The sequence below is a fragment of the Plecotus auritus genome (assembly GCF_963455305.1).
Source record: "Plecotus auritus genome assembly, chromosome: 5".
Lineage (NCBI taxonomy): Eukaryota > Metazoa > Chordata > Mammalia > Chiroptera > Vespertilionidae > Plecotus > Plecotus auritus.
In genome coordinates this window covers 99,113,105-99,130,920 of record NC_137776.1, presented here as the reverse complement: position 1 = coordinate 99,130,920, position 17,816 = coordinate 99,113,105, and the positions used below count along the sequence as shown (strand labels likewise).

Sequence of the window (17,816 nt, the reverse complement as noted above, 5' to 3'; positions counted from 1 at the left end):
AGTTAGGTTAAGGACTTATGAATGGACCTAGAGGGTATTATGGTAATACTGGAGGCCCAGTGCACAAAATTCGTGCACGGAGATGTCCCTCAGCCCAGCCTGCACCCTCTCCAATCTGGGACCCCTACCGGGATTGGGCCTAAACGGGCAGTCGGACATCCCTCTCACAATCCAGGACTGCTGGCTCCCAACTGCTTGCCTGCCTGCCTTCCTGATTGCCCCTAACCGCTTCTGCCTGCCAGCCTGATCACCCCCAACCACTCCCCTGCCAGCCTGATTGATGCCTAACTGCCCCCCTGCCAGCCTGTTTGCCCCTAACTGCCCTCCCCCTGCAGGCCTGGTCACCCCTAACTGCCCTCCCCTGCAGGCCTGGTTCCCCCCCAACTTCCCTCCTCTGTCAGCCTGGTCACCCCTAACTGCCCTCCCCTGCAGGCTTGATGACCCCCCAACTGCCCTCCCTTGCAGGCCTGGTTCCTCCCAACTGCCCTCCCCTGCTGGCCATCTTGTGGCGGCCAGCTTGTGTCCACATGGGGCAGCCATCTTGTGTGTTGGAGTGATGGTCAATTTGCATATTACTCTTTTATTAGATAGGATAGAAGCCTGGTACATGGGTGGGGGCCAGCTGGTTTGCCCTGAAGGGTGTCCCGGATCAGGGTGTGGGTTCCCTTGGGGCATGGGGTGGCCTGGGCGAGGGGCCTGTGGTGGTTTGCAGGCCGGCCACGCCCCCTGGCGACCCAAGCGGAGGCCCTGGTATCTGGGATTTATTTATTTTCTATAATTGAAACTTTGTAGCCTTGAACGGAGCCAAGCCTCCTGCTTGCTCCATGGCTGCAGCCATTTTTGTTGGAATTTATTTATCTTCTGTAATTGAAACTTTGTAGCCTTGAGCGGAGACCAAGGCAGGCCAGGGCTTCAGAAGCTTGGCTTCCTCCATAGCCGGGGGCAACTCAAGCCTCCTGCTCTCTCCAGCTCCTTGGCTGCTGCCATTTTTGTTGGGATTTATTTGTCTTCTATAATTGAAACTTTGTAGCCTGGAGTGGAGGCCTGGGCTGGCCAGCGTGTGCGGAAAGCTTGGCTTCCTCCATTGCCAGGGAAACCCAAGTCTCCTGCTTGCTCTGTGGCCGCAGCCATCTTGGTTGGGTTAATTTGCATACTCACTCCTGATTGGCTGGTGGGTGTGGCTTGTGGGTATAGCAGAATGATGGCTAATTTGCACATTACTCTTTTATTAGATAGGATAATCAGTCAGTCTGAGAGACAAATGCCATATGATTTCACTTATATGTGGAAACTAAAGAACAAAATAAATGAACAAAACAGAAACATGCATGGGTACAGAGAACAGTCGGATGGTTGCCAGAGGGAAGGGGATTGGAGGACAGTGAGAAAGGGAAGGGACTGAGAAGTACAGATTGGCAGTTACAGAACTGTCATGGGACACCAAGTCCAGCGAGGAGCAGTGTCGGTAATATTGCAGGAACTGTGTGTGGTGCCAGGTGGAAATACCAGTGGGAGCACTTTGTCAAGTATTTGATTGTCTAACCACTGTGCTGTCCACCTGAAACTAATACAAAATAATTATGAAAATAAACTAATTGAAAAAAATTTTAATAAAACATAAAATTTTCAAAAACATAAGGACTGAGCTGCGACCATTGGCTTTAGCAGCTGGGGGCTGTGGCGATCCTGAGAAGAGCTGTTCTTATGTGATTACATTAGTCGAGGATGATTGGCGTGGATTCAGGAGAAAGATGGAGAGGAGCATTGGAGCCAGTGAGTGTGAACAGTCCTTGAGGGTTGTGTAAAAGGGATAGAAAAAGGAAGGGCAGTAGCTGAAGGGAAGGGATGCCAAGAGGAGTTATTTTTAAGCTGGGCATTACAATTCCATGTGGGAGTGATCCTGTCCGTGGAAAAAATTGATGGTACAGGAGAAAGATGAGGATTCCTGGAGCAGTGTCAGGGGCAGGAACACAAAGACAAGGAAATACGTGGTCCCGGTGCAAGTAAGTAGGTATATATGGTGGGGGGATTTATGGGCATTTTCTGATTGTTCCTTTTATTGTATTCATTTATTTATTTGCAGTAAAATTGAAAGCAAGGTGATCAGCTAAGAGCAGGGCTGGGAAAAGAGGTGCTGGAAGTGTGAGGAGGGAGAAGGGTGAAATGGCCGTGTGGAGAGAGTGGATTTAGCAGATACTCTGGGATTGCCCTGTAGCAGGAAAGGCGTGGAGGATAGCAAGTAAGCCAGGAGACGGCGAGCATAGTGACATTCAGCGGCACAGGTGCGGGCTGCTTGGAGAAAGTGAGGACAGGGAAGCAAGAGAAGGTCCAATGAAAGAATGCAGCAAATAAAATTGATGGTAGAATTAAAAACCAGTAATAAGGAGAGGGATAAGCAACAGCAAAAAAAAAAAAAAGAAAAAGGTAGGATTAGTGGCTAATAGTTCCTACTGGGGACTAGGGGTTGTTGGAGACTGGTTGCTAAGAGGTGTGACCTGGAAAAACAGTTGGTTTTGCCTGGAGAATCAGATGCTAGAAATTGAGATGAAAAGGAGAGTGTTCAAGTAGTACCTGTTGGGACAGGGCGCCGAGGTAGGGTGGGGGCAGGAGCATAGGGATATGGTAGATGGAAATAAGGATAGAGGCGAACTTTTGTCATGATTTGTAAGGCCCCAGGTGTATGACTCACGCACAGCCAGGCGAGTGCTCCCCTCCCTGTGGAGGCTGCTTGATAGGAGGCTGGGTGCCGTGGGTGCCAGAGCTCGAGCTCAGCCTGGCTCCACGCCGTCCTGCGCTTGCCATGGCCTGTGCCTTGTTTCCTCATCTTTAAATTGGGAGTCATAAAACATGCCTACTAATTCAGATTATCTTAAAAGTATATGACTAAACCGGGTAACTTCTAAGAATTCATGCTTAAAAGCTTGAAATAGTGGCTTGACCATGTGGTTTCTTGTTCCCCTTGGACAAGAAGCCCAGAGTCAGATGCTCAGAGGTGGTATGTGGGCCCCATAAAGTCCTCAGGGTTGGCGCTGCCATCCCGGAGGCTTGACACCGGTGCTTTTGATTCAAGAGAGCTGCTCGAGGCTGGCTGTCACTCCCGCGCCCCATAAGAAGTTGAGGCCTCCTGCAAAGACAGAGAGGTGTTAGGTGTTAGGTGTCGGGAAACACCTGGCCGCCTCTGCACAGCTGGTGCTTACCTGGCACCGGGCACAAAGGAAAACTCCACAAGGGTTTCTCTTTTCTACTTTATTTTCATTGATGGACAGCAAGTGACGCTTTCCATTATATTTGGGTTCTCATACACGTGTGCGCTTTCTCCCACGCAGCAGTTCCTCCACTAGCTGCCAGCACTATGTCACCATCTCTTGCGTTGCTGGCTAACAACCTGTCCATGCCTACAAGTGACCTGCCACCTGGTGCCTCCCCAAGGAAAAAGCCTCGGAAGCAACAGCATGTGATTTCCACAGAAGAGGGGGACATGATGGAGACCAACAGCACTGATGACGAGAAGTCCACAGCCAAGAGTCTTCTGGTGAAGGCGGAGAAGCGCAAGTCTCCTCCCAAGGAGTACATTGGTAATGGCCATTTGGACTCAGTGTTGTCGTGTGAAGCTTTCCCACTTAAGTCAGGATCAATCCCAAAGCTGTTTACATAGTCAGATTCCACTATGGCTCACTTATTGGAATTGTACCTTGAGGATTGTGGTGAATCCTATATAATAAAAGGCTAATATGCAAATGGACCGAACAGCGGAACGACCGGTCACTCTGATGTGCACTGACCACCAGGGGGCAGCTCCTATATTGAGTGTCTGCCCCCCTGGTGGTCGGTGCACTTTCACAGGGGGAGCGCTGCTCAGCCAGAAGCCAGGCTCACGGCTGGCGAGCGCAGCTGTGGTGGCGGGAGCCTCTCCTGCCTCCGCGGCAGCACTAAGGACATCCAACTGCTGGCTTAGGTGCAGGGAGTGGGCCTAGGCCGGCAGTTGGATATCCCCCAAGCATTCTTGGACTGCGAGAGGGCGCAGGCTGGGCTGAGGGGGACGCCCCACCACCACCACCAAGTACATGAATTTCGTGCACCAGGCCTCTAGTATGTAATAAGCTACTTAGCATCTTCTTTTTGTTCCCTTTAAACAGATGAAGAAGGAGTGAGGTATGTCCCTGTGCGTCCAAGACCTCCCATTACTTTGCTTCGTCACTATCGGAACCCCTGGAAAGCTGCTTACCACCACTTTCAACGATACAGTGACGTCCGGGTTAAAGGTTAGCTTCCCCCAGAAACTTCATTGTTAATGCATGAAATTGGTCTTTTACTTGCGTATTATAATCACAGTAGAACAGACAGGTTCTCAAGTTTTCACTTTCTAAAAAACCTTAAGTTTTTGTTATAAAATCTGAAAACTTTAATGTTTAACTTAGACAAAATGTACATTTGGGTATAAAATTTGCAAAATTACTCTTTGCCTGAGAAAGCTGTGTCTACTTTATAGGAAACTCAGTCTAATAAATAAGTGACAACATTGTTCTTAGTAAATTTCATGTGTTCCCAGCTCCTCAAGTGGCGGCAGATTACTCCTCTGCCCCACAGAACTGTGGAAGGAGCTGTCCTGGGTGTTTGACATAGTCCATCTGAGTTCCTCGGATGCTCGGATGCACGTGCATCATAAGCTCCAGGGAGTTTTATTTCCCAAAGGACCACCTTTATCTAACATGTGTAACTCTTGCAGTGGTCAACATTGACTCTTGTTGTTGTTGAACTTAAGAATAACATTTTGATAAACCAGCATGTAATAAAAATGGCTGATAGTACTTCGTAAATATTGGTGCTGATAGACTTTAAGTGTCCTTAATCTCAGATACAGTCATTGCACAAAGAAGTATAAGGTAGGAGAGGGTTGGTCATGTTTCCCGTTTCCTTATATAAGTCTACTTACACACTTCACTGAGGGTTTCCTTGTGGCCTCAAGGTTAGCAGAGCTGGACTATACTAACTAATCTCTGCGAGCAGTTCAGTCCGTACACCAAGCATGTCACACTCAAAGGCTAACATGGGCCAAATAAACAAGGTTTAAGTGTATGTGGACCACAAAAAAACAAAAGCTTCAATTTTCATAGAAACGTAGGTCTATTTCGATAGAGAAATGCTGAATACAAAGGGCTGAAATAAATGAGTCATCATTAACATAAAATAATAGGACATTTTAATAAAAATTAATATTTTTTCTTGAACAATAACTTACCAGACACTGAATAACTTCACAAATTAATAAGTGTAACGCAAATAAACCTATTTTTCTTGTTCTCCAAAAGCGAAATATTTCCTGTTGCACACACCAAATAAGTCAGTACAAGACTAATGCTGTGGCCATTGGCTGCTAAAATATTCACTGCTAGTATTAGTGGAGAGAAATGGTGTGCCTGCGCAGAAGGTGCAGAAGGGAAATGAATGCAACACGATTATAGTAATCAGTCATTAGCAAACGTTGTAGTTCGTTATTAATAATTATGTACAACAGGATATTGTAAAAATTAAGTTCGAAATTTTTATTCAAACGTTTCTTACATACCATTATATTGGCTGGGCTGCAAAAATATTCGTTATGGGCTGCATACAGCCCACGGGCCGCGAGTTTGACATGCTTACTCTAAATGGAAGTACAGCAGTGGCAACACGCTCCAGCTTTTCTTCCTCACGAGTATTCCCTGAGGTTTGAAAAGCAGGTAAGAATTCCAAAGGTAGAGAGTGTTGGCCTATGATGGAAGCAGGGTATGGACCACTAACCTCTCCTCATGCCAAAATTCCACAGCCTAGAAGTTAACATTTAAAGGGTTCCCTAGTAACATTTTAAGCCATACTAAAAGATTCTTATTGCTTGTTGGGACTCACCATAACTGTATCAAGAAAGGTAATTTGATGACTGAAAATGTTCATGATTTCTACATCTTCTGTTTGAACATGTCCATATTCATCACCTTTGCTCAAAGTCTCTTGACTATAAAACTAGTTGAACTACTTTGCCTAAGTTTTAAAATTATATTCTTAAAAATAAATCAAGATGAAATGTTAAAAATTGGTCATGTAATTCACAGGAAGGAAAGAAAAGAAAAACAGGATCAAGAAGCCCAAGAAATTCCCTGGCCATTTTGGCTAACTGGTTAGAGTGTCATCCCAGGGACCAAAAGGTCACGGGTTCGATTCCCAGTCAACGGCACATACCTCAGTTGCAAGCTTGTACAGGAGGCAACCAATCGCTGTCTCTCTCTCACATCAGTGTTTCTCTCGCTCTCTTTTTCCTCCCTCCCCTCCACTGTCTCTGAAAAAACAAACAAAAAACGGTGGAAAAAATACCCTTGGGTGAGGATTAAAAAAATAGAAGCAACACAGGAAACCAATAATAATGTGGCAGACTTAACCTTACATATCAATAATTACCTTAAGTGTGAATAATCTGAATATACTAATTAAAACACATGTGATAGAATGGATGGGAAAAAGATCCACCTATATTCTGTCTATAAGAAACTCACTTCAAATACGTACATTGACATAGGTAGATTGACAGATGGAAAATATATGCAATGGAAAAATTTTAAAAAGCAAGAGTAGCTATATTAATATCAAATAAAAGTAGATCAGAGGAAAGAAAATTACTGGAAGCAAAGAAGGGCATTGTGGGCTATTAAAAAATGTAGAGGCAACAAAAACCAAGAGCCTCAGAATACTTAAAGCAAAACGCTGGAGCTGGAGGAGAGATTGACAGATGTGCGGTGACGTGAGAGCTTCAGCGCCTCGGTCTCAACGACTGGTAGGAGCGCTTGACAGAGTCAGCAAGGATCTATTAGTAGAACTGAGCACCATATACCAGCATCTAAAAAACATCCATACACACTTGTGAGTACACATTTTCTCAAGTGCACACCAAGCGTGTAAAGAGAGACAGTGTTCTGGACCAGAAAGCAAACCTCCACAGATTTAAAGGAATTGAAATTATACTGATTATCTTCATCTCCTATAATGGAATCACATTGGAAACCAAAAACAGAGATAACCCAAAAACCTCCAAACCATGGAAATTACTCAACACACTTCTAAGTAATGGGTCAAAGAGGAAGTTTCGACATTTTTTAAAATACATAAAGTGAACGAAACTAAAATGTAGGGTAATCAAAATATCTGGGAGGCAACTAAAGCAGTGCCAACAGGGAAATTTATAGACTAAATGCTACATTAGACAAGAGGAAACTTCTCAAAGTTCCTACAACAAAAACAACAAAAAGAACAACATAAACTCCAAGCAAATAGAAGGAAGAAAATAGTAAAGACAGCAGAAATCAGTGAAATTGAAAAGAGGAAATTAAGCCCTGGCCAGTGTGGCTCGATTGAGTGTTGTCCCATACACCAAAAGGTCACCAGTTCCATTCAGGGCACATAACCGGATTCAGGCTCAGTCCTCACTAGGGGACCTGCAGGAGGCAACTGATTAATGTTCTTTCTCATCAATGTTTTTCTCCCTTTCCATTCCTCTCTCTCTAAAATCAGTAAAAAAAAATTTTAAAGAGGAAGTTAAATCAATAAAACAAAAACTGGTTCTTTGAAAAAATATCAATAAAATCAAATCTCTAAGCAAAACTGAAAAAGATAAAGGAAAAGAGTCAAATTGGGATTATCAGGAGTGAAACGGGATATTACTACATATTGTGCAGCCATTAAAAGCATCCTATATAATAAAAGCCTAATATGCTAAGTGTTCAGGTGGCCATTCAACCAATCAAAGTGTAATATGCTAAGGCTGCTCAACCGCTTGATATGACGTGCACTGACCACCAGGGGGCAGACAGTCAACCGGTCAACCAGTCACTATGACATGCACTGACCACCAGGGGGTAGATGCTCAGACTGGTAGGTTAGCTTGCTGCTGGGGTCCGGCCAATCAGGACTGAGCAAGACGGGCCGGACGCACCCTAGAGCCCTCCCACAATCCCTCCTCGGCTGGCCAACCTCCCATTTTCCTCCCCAGACCCGATCATGCATCGGTAGGGTCCCTCAGCCTGGCCTGCACCCTCTCAAAATCCGGACTGAGGGACACCCTCCCTCCCCCGCCCCCACCCAGTGTACAAATTTCATGCACCCGGCCTCAAGTAAGAAAATACTATGAACGCCTTTATGTTTTTAAAGTCAATTCTATATAATAAAAGCCTAATATGCTAAGTGTCCGGTCATCTGTTCAACCAATCAAAGCATAATATACTAAAGCCGCTCAACAACTTGCTATGACGTGCACTGACCACCTGGGGGCAGACAGTCTACTGGTTGACCAGTCGCTATGACATGCACTGACCACCAGGGGATAGGCGCACTGACCACCAGGGGATAGGCGCTCCGACCCATAGGTTAGTTTGCTGCTGGGGTCCGGCCAATTGGGACTGAGCAAGACGGGCCGAACACGCCCTGGAGCCCTCCCGCGGCCCTTCCCTGGCTGGCCAACCTCCCGCGTCCCTCCCCAGCCCCCATCGTGCACTGGTGGGGTCCCTCGGCCTGGTCTGCACCCTCTCACAATCTGGGATCCCACAGGCCAGGCCGAGGGACTCCACTGGTGCACAAATTCATGCACCAGGCCTCTAGTGTCCTAGATAAAATGGACAGATAACTTCAAAACCAGGAATTACCAAAACTCCACCATAAATAGACAAATCTCAATAGTCCTATAGCCATTAAATAAGTTAAATCCATAATTCAAAATCTTCCAAATAGAAATCCCTAGGCTTAGCTACTTTTATTTTTTTAATATATTTTTATTGATTTCAGAGAGGAAGGGAGAGGGAGAGAAAGATAGAAACACCAATGATGAGAGAGAATCATCGATTGGCTGCCTCCTGCATGCCCCCAACTGGGGACCGAGCCCACAACCCCAGCATGTGCCCTTGACCGGAATCAAACCTGGGACCCTTCAGTCTGCAGGCCGATGCTCTATCCACTGAGCCAAACCAGCTAGGGTGGCTCAGCTACTTTTACTGGGAAACTCTACCAAATGTTTAAGTGAACAATCAACATAATTTTCTACAATCTTTTCTAAAATAAAGGATGGAACAGTTTCAAATTCATTTTATGAAGTCTGTATTTCCCTTGTAGAAAAACCAAAAAGGGTATAAATACAGAAAACTACGTATTGATAATTCTCATGAATATGGAAGCAAAAAAACTTCAACTGTTAGTAAATTACAATCCAGCAATATATAAATAGAATTTTACAGCTTTATCAATGAGATTTGTTACAGCTATGCAAAGCTGGTTTAATATTTGAAAACCATAAAGTACCACAAACTAGAGAGCTTAAAATAAGACATTTATCTCATAGTTGTGGAGGCCAGAAATCCGAAATCAAGGCATCCGCAGGACCAGCCTCTGAAGTCTGCGGAAGACAGCTCTCCTTGCCTGTCCAGCTCCTGGCGGTGGCCAGCAAGCGTTGGATAGCACTGGGTGTGCAGCTGCTTCCCTCCAGTTTCTGCCTCCGGACCCACAAGTGTTCTTCAATGTGTATCTGACTCTTCTCCTCAGAAAGACATCCGTCATTGGAGTTAGGGTCCATCTTAGCTCAGTGTAATTGCATTACATCTGCAAAGACCATCACATTGTAGGTACCAAGGGTTAGGACTTTAACATGTCTTTCCGAGGGAACACAATTCATCCCACAACAAAAGCTTATTTAAGAAAAATTACGTGATTATATTAATTGATGCTGAAAATTATTTGACAAAATTCAACACTTCTTATAAAAACTCAAGAATCGGAAAAGAGAAAGACTTCCTTCAACTTGATAAAATGTTTTCAACAGGTGGGGAGCTTTTCCTGCCAAGGGCAATTTGGATATTTACAACATTCGTGGGCCATACCGAATTACCAACTTAAACATTCGCCTTACCTGAGATTAGCAAAATGACAAGGCTGTTCTGCCCCACCCCTTACTCCGCAGAGAACGGGAAGTTCTAGCCACACTTTAAGGCAAGAAAAAGATAAACAGCTATATAGGTTTGAGAGAAAGAAAATGAACCCTATTTGAAGATGACATCATCTACATAGAAAATCTCAAAGGATTCTTTGAAAAAACTCCTGGGCCTAGTAAAGGCGTTCAGCAAAGTCACTGGGTCCAATACCAACACACAGAAACCTTAGACACTTGTAATGAACTTATGAGGATTTTGAGGAGACATACAATGTTCATGGGTTAGAAAGCTCTATAAAGATGTCAGTTCTCCCTAGATTGATCAATAGGTTTAATGCAGTTCCTATCAAAATCACACAAAGGCTTTTGTAGACATAATAAAGCATATTTTAAACTTTACATTGAACGGCATAGGAGCTAGAATAGCTAAAATAATCTTGAGAAAAACAAGAAAAGCCTATAATTTAGCTATCGTAATTACAGCAGTGGTATTTGCGGAGGGATCGACATATAGATGATGTAATGTTACAGAAAACGCAGAAATACATCCATACACATATGCTCAGCTAATTTTTTTTTTTTTTTTTTTACTGAAGTGCAAAACCAATTCAGTGGAGGAAGTAAAGTCTTTTTAACAGACAGTGCTAGACATTCATGAGTTAAAAAAAAAAACAACCTCAACCTAATTTATTACAAGAATTTATTCAAAATGGATTTAACTTTGAAATGTAAGACTTTTAGAAGAATACCTGGTAGACATTCTGCACCTAGCAGGGATCCTCAAACTTTTTAAACGGGGCCAGTTCACTGTCTCTCAGACCATTGGAGGGCCGGACTATAGTTTAAAAAAAAAACTATGAACAAATTCCTATGCGCACTGCGAGTCGGCTGCTAAGCAGGACAGGCAGCGGCACCCGGCGGGTCGGATGAATGTCTTTGGCGGGCCGCATGTGGCCCGCGGGCCGTAGTTTGAGGACCCCTGACTTAGAGCCTGGTGAACACTTCTTAGGACTGATGCACATCCCTGTGAACATTTTGGATATGCTACCTTTGGCCTCTATTGTAAAAACACCATCCTACATGATAAAAGCCTAATATGCAAATCGACCAAATGGCAGAACAACCGGTCAGTATGATGGCTGCTGGGCTCTGCTCTTCCTCATGACACTGGCTGGGAAGCCCCAGCCGCCTGCCTTTGCGGGAACTCAGGACATGCTGGGATGCGTCCTGTGACACAGATCAATTCCCCTGCCAATGAATCCAGTGAGCTGCAGCTTCTCATCGGGATCGCGTCTGAGGTCAGTGTGGCCGTCATTGGTCTCCTGCCCACAGTGAGCCCACAGTCTCGACTGCATCTCCCTTAGACCTACAGGGTTCTCTCCCTGCCCTTCACTACACCCCCTTCTGGGGGCGCCTTCATGTCTGAACTTCTCCCTTTACAAATGCAGTCAGTTCCTTTGGGAAGAGAGTAGCAGCTCCCTGCTTTAGAGACTTTCTCCTGAGGGACACCCTGCTCTCTGGGGGGTGCTCAGTGCGGGGAAGGCCTGATCTCACAGGACCACACGCACGCTGGGAAGGGCTCCTCCCACTGTCCTTTCCCAGGCACAGTCCACTCCACCTCAGGGTTGAGCCAAGGAAGCCCCACAGCTCAGTTGTTCTCACCTGTGACTTAACCTCCGCAGCAAGTGGCAGGCAGGCAGGCAGGGAAGCGCTGGTGCCCTGCCCAGGGAGGGGCCTGCGGGGGTGTCATTCAGAGGCTGCAGACCTGCTCTGCCTGCCTCATCAGCTGGAATAGATGTTTTTGCATTTGCTACTTGCCCTCAGGACCTTTCCAGAGGTACTCAGTGGTTATTTTAGAATGTTTCGCCCGTCTCACTAGGGAGCAGATTAGCAGAGCACCCTCATACATGCTGAGCTGCTCTGGAAATAATTTCATAAACAGAAAATACACACTTCTATGACCCAGCAGCTCCACTTCTGAGCATTTACCCCAGAAGAATGAAAACCTGTGTCCACCCAAAATTCTGTGCCCAGATGTTCATAGCAACTGTTTGTAAAACAACAATTGGAGACAAGGCAGACAGCATCTGTGGCAGTGGCCACACAAGCTGTGGCATATCAGACAGGAGCGAAAGGAAAGACTCGGACATGCCAATTTTAAAGGGACACATACAGGGTGATGTGTGAAAGGGACTCCTATCTATGTCACGTTCTCAAAATGACAGGCGTGCAGACAGTGTTCGCAGTCGGTGGGGCAGGGGGGTGACCTTTTCGGTGCCGCAGGAGGGGGCTCTTCCGTGCAGGGGTGGGGGCGGGGGCGGGGGGGGGGGGTGGCGCGCGCACGGGATTCGCTGGCCTGGCCTGTGAAGCGGCAGGCGAACCCTTTCCGTCCACGGCTATTTCCTGGGTTTGATCTGTTCTCTGGTGATGTCAGGTGCAACCAGTGGAGTGAACTTGACCTCTTTACTATTTTTAGTAGCATTATTGAGAGAATTCACATATTAAAATGGACAATTTAGTGATTTTTCATATATTCACAACGTTGTGCCTCCATCACTACAGTTAGTTTTTAAACATTTTCTTTGCGCCAATAAGAGACACCATGCCCCTTCGCTCGCCATCCCCCCGGTCCTGCCATCTTCACTCCCCACCCTCCGCCAAGGCCACCTCTGATCTACTTTCCGTCTCTGTAGGTTTCCCAGCGCTGCACATGTCAGATGCATGGAATCATACAATATGCCGTCTTCTGTCATCCATGTAGCGTGTATCAGTACTTCATTCCTTATTTTAGTTTATGTACCATGTTTTAGCCATCATCACTTGATGGGCATTTGGGCTTTCTCCAATGTTTATTATGAAAATGATGTTATGAACATTCGTCCATTTTGTGTGGTATCCTCTCATTTCACTTGGATATATAATTAGGAACAGAATTTCTGGGTTGTTTAGTAACTTTGTATTTAACATTCTAATAAATGCTAGACTGTTTTCCAAAGTGAATACACTTTATGTTTCCATCAGCTGTGTGTGAGGCTTCTGATTTCTCCACATCCTTGTCATAACTTACTGGCTTCTTTATTACAGCATGCTGGTGGGTGGGCAGTGGGGCTTCTTGGTTTTGATTTTGTGTGTTTCTTAATCCTCGCCCAAGGATATATTTTTATTGCTTAGAGAAACATAGATGTGAGAAACATCGATCGATTGCCTCCCACATGTGCCCTGACTGGGGATTGGACTCACAGCCTTCTGGTGTGCGGGACCACCTTCCAGCCAGCTGCGCCCCGCCAGGCCCCTCCGATTGCCATTTCCCTAGTGACGGTTTGCGTTCTTCTGGAGAGATGTCCTTTTGGATGTTTTGCCCTTTTTAATTGGTTTCTCATTTTATTGCTGAGTTGTAATTCTTCGTGTGTTCTAGATAAAAGTCCCTTATCAAATATATCTCTACTATCTTTGCAATTTCCTGTGAATCTTTATTTCAAACTAAACGTGTTTTTAAATGTTTACAGTGAAACCCATAAGCACATGTAAAGCGTGGTGCCTGTTGGGTCAGTTCTGTGTCAGCGTTGTGGCTGTAATATACAGAACTGCAGCACAGTGTTCTTTTGAGTAATTCCGAAGCATTGAGGAAAACTGGGGAGATGACATGCATCTGTTATTCCGCACAACTGCCTGTGAATCTATAATTATCTCAGAAAGTTTAAAAATTGTTTAATCATATTCATGCTAATATTTGCCTGCTACATAGGGTTTTGGGTTTTTTTTAATTGGCGAACTTCTTAGAGCAGTTTTGGGTTCACAACAAAATTAAACAAAAAGTGCAGAGATTTCCCATGCACCCCTGCCCCCCACGCAGCCTTGTTACCGCGGACGGGCCTGCACCAGCACCAGCGTCACCATAGCTCACCGTGGGCATCGGGGCTCGGTGCTGGTGGTGTGCATTCATTGGGTTTTGACAAATACATAGTGGGTGGGGTATTTTTAAGAATTCTTAAATTTTTAAAATATACTTTTTATTGTACTGCACAATTCTGATTCCTGGACTTTTCTTACCCAAATGGAAGTGTTACACAGATTGGATTCCATGATTTCTCCGAGACCTGGTGGCACTGTGGCGCCTCTAAGGACATCTTGCCCAGCTCCCACCTGCTTGCGAGCGTCACGCCTGAGCAAGGCTTCTGCCCACTGAGGACTGGTTCCCTCTTTTAAGAAAATAGAATAATAACTTGCATCTTTGGAACTCACCAGATCAGCAGAGCCTGTCTTTCAAGCATTCTTAGTGATGGACAAAGAGCCTTTATTCATGTTGTGACCTCTATTCCTAATGGCTTAAATGCAAAGGACTTACTTAAAGACATTTAAGTAAAGAAATTCTTTTGTTTTTGTTTTTTTAAATATATTTTATTGATTTTTTTTTACAGAGAGGGAGGGAGAGAGATAGAGAGTTAGAAACATCCATGAGAGAGAAACATCGATCAGCTGCCTCCTGCTCACCCCCTACTGGGAATGTGCCCACAACCAAGGTACATGCCCTTGACTGGAATCGAACCTGGGACCCTTCAGTTCACAGGCTGATGCTCTATCCACTGAGCCAAACCAGTTAAGGCTCTTTTTGTTGTCTGAAGTTTTACTTATGCCTCCTTTTTCTCCCCCATTTGACCCCCCAGCCACTCCCATCCCCAAGGGCAAGCCCCCACCACCCAGTGTCTGTGTCTTTTGGTTATGCTAATTGCATGCATACAGTGTCCTTTGGGTGATCTCTAGCCCCCCCACCCCCCTCAAGGAAATTCTTGATAAAATAGTAGCACTTGAGCCACTTAAGCACTAAGGATTTTAGCTTCCTGAAAACTGAAGTGTGCTTTCTGTGTTTTCCGGGTTCCAGAGGAGAAGAAAGCCATGCTGCAGGAAATCGCCAGCCAGAAGGGGGTGTCCTGCCGGGCCCAAGGCTGGAAAGTCCACCTCTGTGCTGCCCAGTTGCTACAGCTGGTAGGTGGGGCTGGGCCTGCCGAGGCGGGCGGGGCTGCAGGTGCGAGTTCCCTGCGAGGTTCTCCTGAGCGATTCCAACACCCCAGTCGCCATGGCTCTGAGAGAATTTTTGGGGGTGCTCATTCCTGTGTCTGCTTCATAGGTGTAATTATGATCTAATATATCTTAGTTCTGGTTCGCAGAACCAAAGCCTAGGCGCACCTCTGGTGTGAGACCCGCAGCTCAGCTTAGTGTGTGTGTTGCCGTGACATGAAATAGGCCTCACGGCCCACTGTGCACCCTCCCCGCTCTGCTCTCCCCGGCACCAGGCATGGTCTCCACTGCTTGCTGGAGGCTGGGCCAGCTCGCTGCTTGTGGGAGCCCTGGGTCCCGCGCCCTCTGACCCTACAGAGCCTGCCTCCTCAGCCCCTGCTTGTGCACTGGGTCTTCAGGACAGCCCTCCTGGCCCTGGGGCCCCACGAGGTGCGAGGTGCAGTGTCCTCCCCCCCGGGGCTGGGCGTGTGTTGACTAGTAAACTGCTCTTTATCCCATCTGTCCAGTGTCGGTGGGGGTCGCGGTTTCAGCCATTTCCAGAACCCTTGGGCTGGGGTCTCCCCTTCACCAACGAGGGAAGGGCTTAGGGAAGCAGCCACCTCAGGAGTCTGTCCATCGCTGGAGTAACTGGACCGACAGCATGGTTTTGTGAATAAGTTGGGGGGCGGGGAGCGAGCTGGTTCTGTACTTCACAGAGAAGCACGTGTCTGTGCACAGCATGGACTTGTTCCAGAGGCACTTACCCAGGGCAGTATTGAAAAGTTAACCCTAGCTTCAACCGATGTGGCTCAGCGAGTGAGCTGTGACCTACATACCAGGAGGTCACAGTTTGATTCCCAGTCAGGGGACATGCCCGGGTTTGAGGCTTGATCCCCAGTGGGGGGCATGCAGGAGGCAGCCCATAAATAATTCTCTCTTATTGATGTTTCTCTCTCTCTCTCTCCCTCTTCCTTCTCTAAAATCAATAAAAATGTATTATTTTAAGTTATCCTTACCCTAGCCAGTTTGGCTCAGTGGATAGAGCGTGAGCCTATGGACTGAAGAGTCCCGGGTTCGATTTGGGTCAAGGGCACGTACCTCTGTTGCAGGCTTGATTCCTGTGCAGAGGCAACCAATCGATGTCTCTCTTACATCAATGTTTCTCTCTCTCAGTCTCTCCTCCTCACTTCCACACTCTCTAAAAAAATCAGTGGGGAAAATATCCCTGGGTGAAGATTAACCAAAAAAAAGTTACCCTTGAATGTGGACTCTAAATTACAGCAGATTGTATTGTAAGTTGTTCCTGATCACTTTCGTCATTGCGAGAAAGGATTTCACCACCCAAACAGCTCTCACGCTAGTTTAAAAAGGCGATGCAAGGTGATTTATGGGCCTGAAGTTGACCCAAATAAAGCATTTCTGAGGTCCCACTGTCACCGCCTTGTGTGTTGCAGACGAATCTAGAACACGACGTCTATGAGAGACTCACCACCCTCCAGGAAGGGATTATCCCCAAGAAGAAAGCAGCGACTGATGATGACCTGCACCGAATAAGCGAGCTCATCCAGGTGGGCCCCAGCCCTCCCCTCCTCTCCCCTGCTGTGTGGTTCTTCCTTTCTCCCCTTCACCCACTCATGTTTATCTGAGCTTATTCACTTCAGCCTGCATTGCCAGTAAGCACTGAAACGTTTTCTGTGTGAAAGCCTCAAAGTGTCCCAGTTCAGAGATGAGGCACCTTTAAGAGCTGTGGCACCTCAGATGACTGGCTGACAGTGACCTGTCTTTTGTTCCAGGGGAACATGCAGAGGTGTAAGCTGGTGATGGACCAGATCAGCGAGGCCAGGGACTCCATGCTCAAGGTTCTGGACCATAAGGACCGTGTCCTGAAGCTTCTCAACAAGAATGGAACTGTCAAGAAGGTGTCAAAGCTGAAGCGAAAGGAGAAGGTCTAGCTCCAGAAGAGTCAGGACTTGGGAAACGGAATGTATGAAGAATGATGGCAGGGTGGCGGGAGGGTGTGGTTATCTTCCAAGTGGAACATTGAAATAAAGGAAGCGCTCGCTCCTTAATGACCACGTGAAGGCAGGAGGGCCCTGGTGTCAGTGTCCCGGAGCTGACACCGTGGCTTCCATTCGTCCTTCTGGGCCTGTCCCTCCTCAGTGCACTGGCACCAGGGATGCCTGGGCCCAGAGGCTGCCCACCAGAATCAGTGGACGGTGATGGCTGGAATTTTGTCAGCTTTCTGGTTTATAACTGTTTACCTGATGAGTCCTGTCAGCCCGTGCTCAGCCTTGGCTGGGAGTTCTCAGCCCCTGGACCGCTGTTCTCATTCACATGGAAGCCCCCTCCCTCCGTCCTGATTCTGTCTGCCTCTCTCAGCTGCGCCATGGCACCAAGAACGGCACATCTCACACTCTAAGGGGTTTGAACTATCAATTACTGTCATTTTTAAGAACCATTTCAAAGTGAAGCTATTCTGTTGTCTGTCCTGCGTGTGTCCATTGGGTTTTGTGGAGGCTCAGAGCAGGCAGCACCACGAATGGCCCTGAAGCTGTTCTGAAGTGGCTCTTGGTTGTCTGTGCTGCTGCGGCCGGTGTGACACTGTCAGCTGTGTGTACCACACATCTCCCAAGGTCAATAAAGGACTCCGCGAGGTTTTGTACATGAGCATCTGCGTGGTTTTAGAGTCCGTGCTGCGCTGAACGCCACTGGCATGCTGACCCCTGGCATGTCTCGCACACAATGGGTTCCACTCAACTGGTACTGGGAGATGGATGTCCCGGCAGCTCTTCCTCGCTGGAACCTAAGGCTAGGTCGCATCCCGTGCAGGTATACAGGGTCGGTTTTGGGACCACAGAGGTTGCAGTGGTGGGTGGGGCTT

The 17,816-nt window shown here is 46.7% G+C and overlaps 1 protein-coding gene across 2 annotated transcripts in view; it reads left to right on the top strand.

Annotated features, from left to right (window-relative positions):
- Nucleotides 1–17,603, top strand: part of SAP130 (Sin3A associated protein 130) — a 107,786-nt gene extending 90,183 nt beyond the window's left edge. Inside the window, exons 17-21 of one of the 2 annotated variants that reach the window (XM_080670468.1) lie at nt 3,327–3,575; nt 4,137–4,262; nt 14,820–14,923; nt 16,390–16,503; nt 16,729–17,603. In XM_080670468.1, the coding sequence (XP_080526594.1) occupies nt 3,327–3,575; nt 4,137–4,262; nt 14,820–14,923; nt 16,390–16,503; nt 16,729–16,887 (752 nt within the window). In that variant the 3' untranslated portion in view covers nt 16,888–17,603. The remainder of the gene's footprint in view (nt 1–3,326; nt 3,576–4,136; nt 4,263–14,819; nt 14,924–16,389; nt 16,504–16,728) is intronic. The other variant, XM_080670469.1, reaches the window with a different exon arrangement.
- Nucleotides 17,604–17,816: the final 213 nt, after the last annotated feature.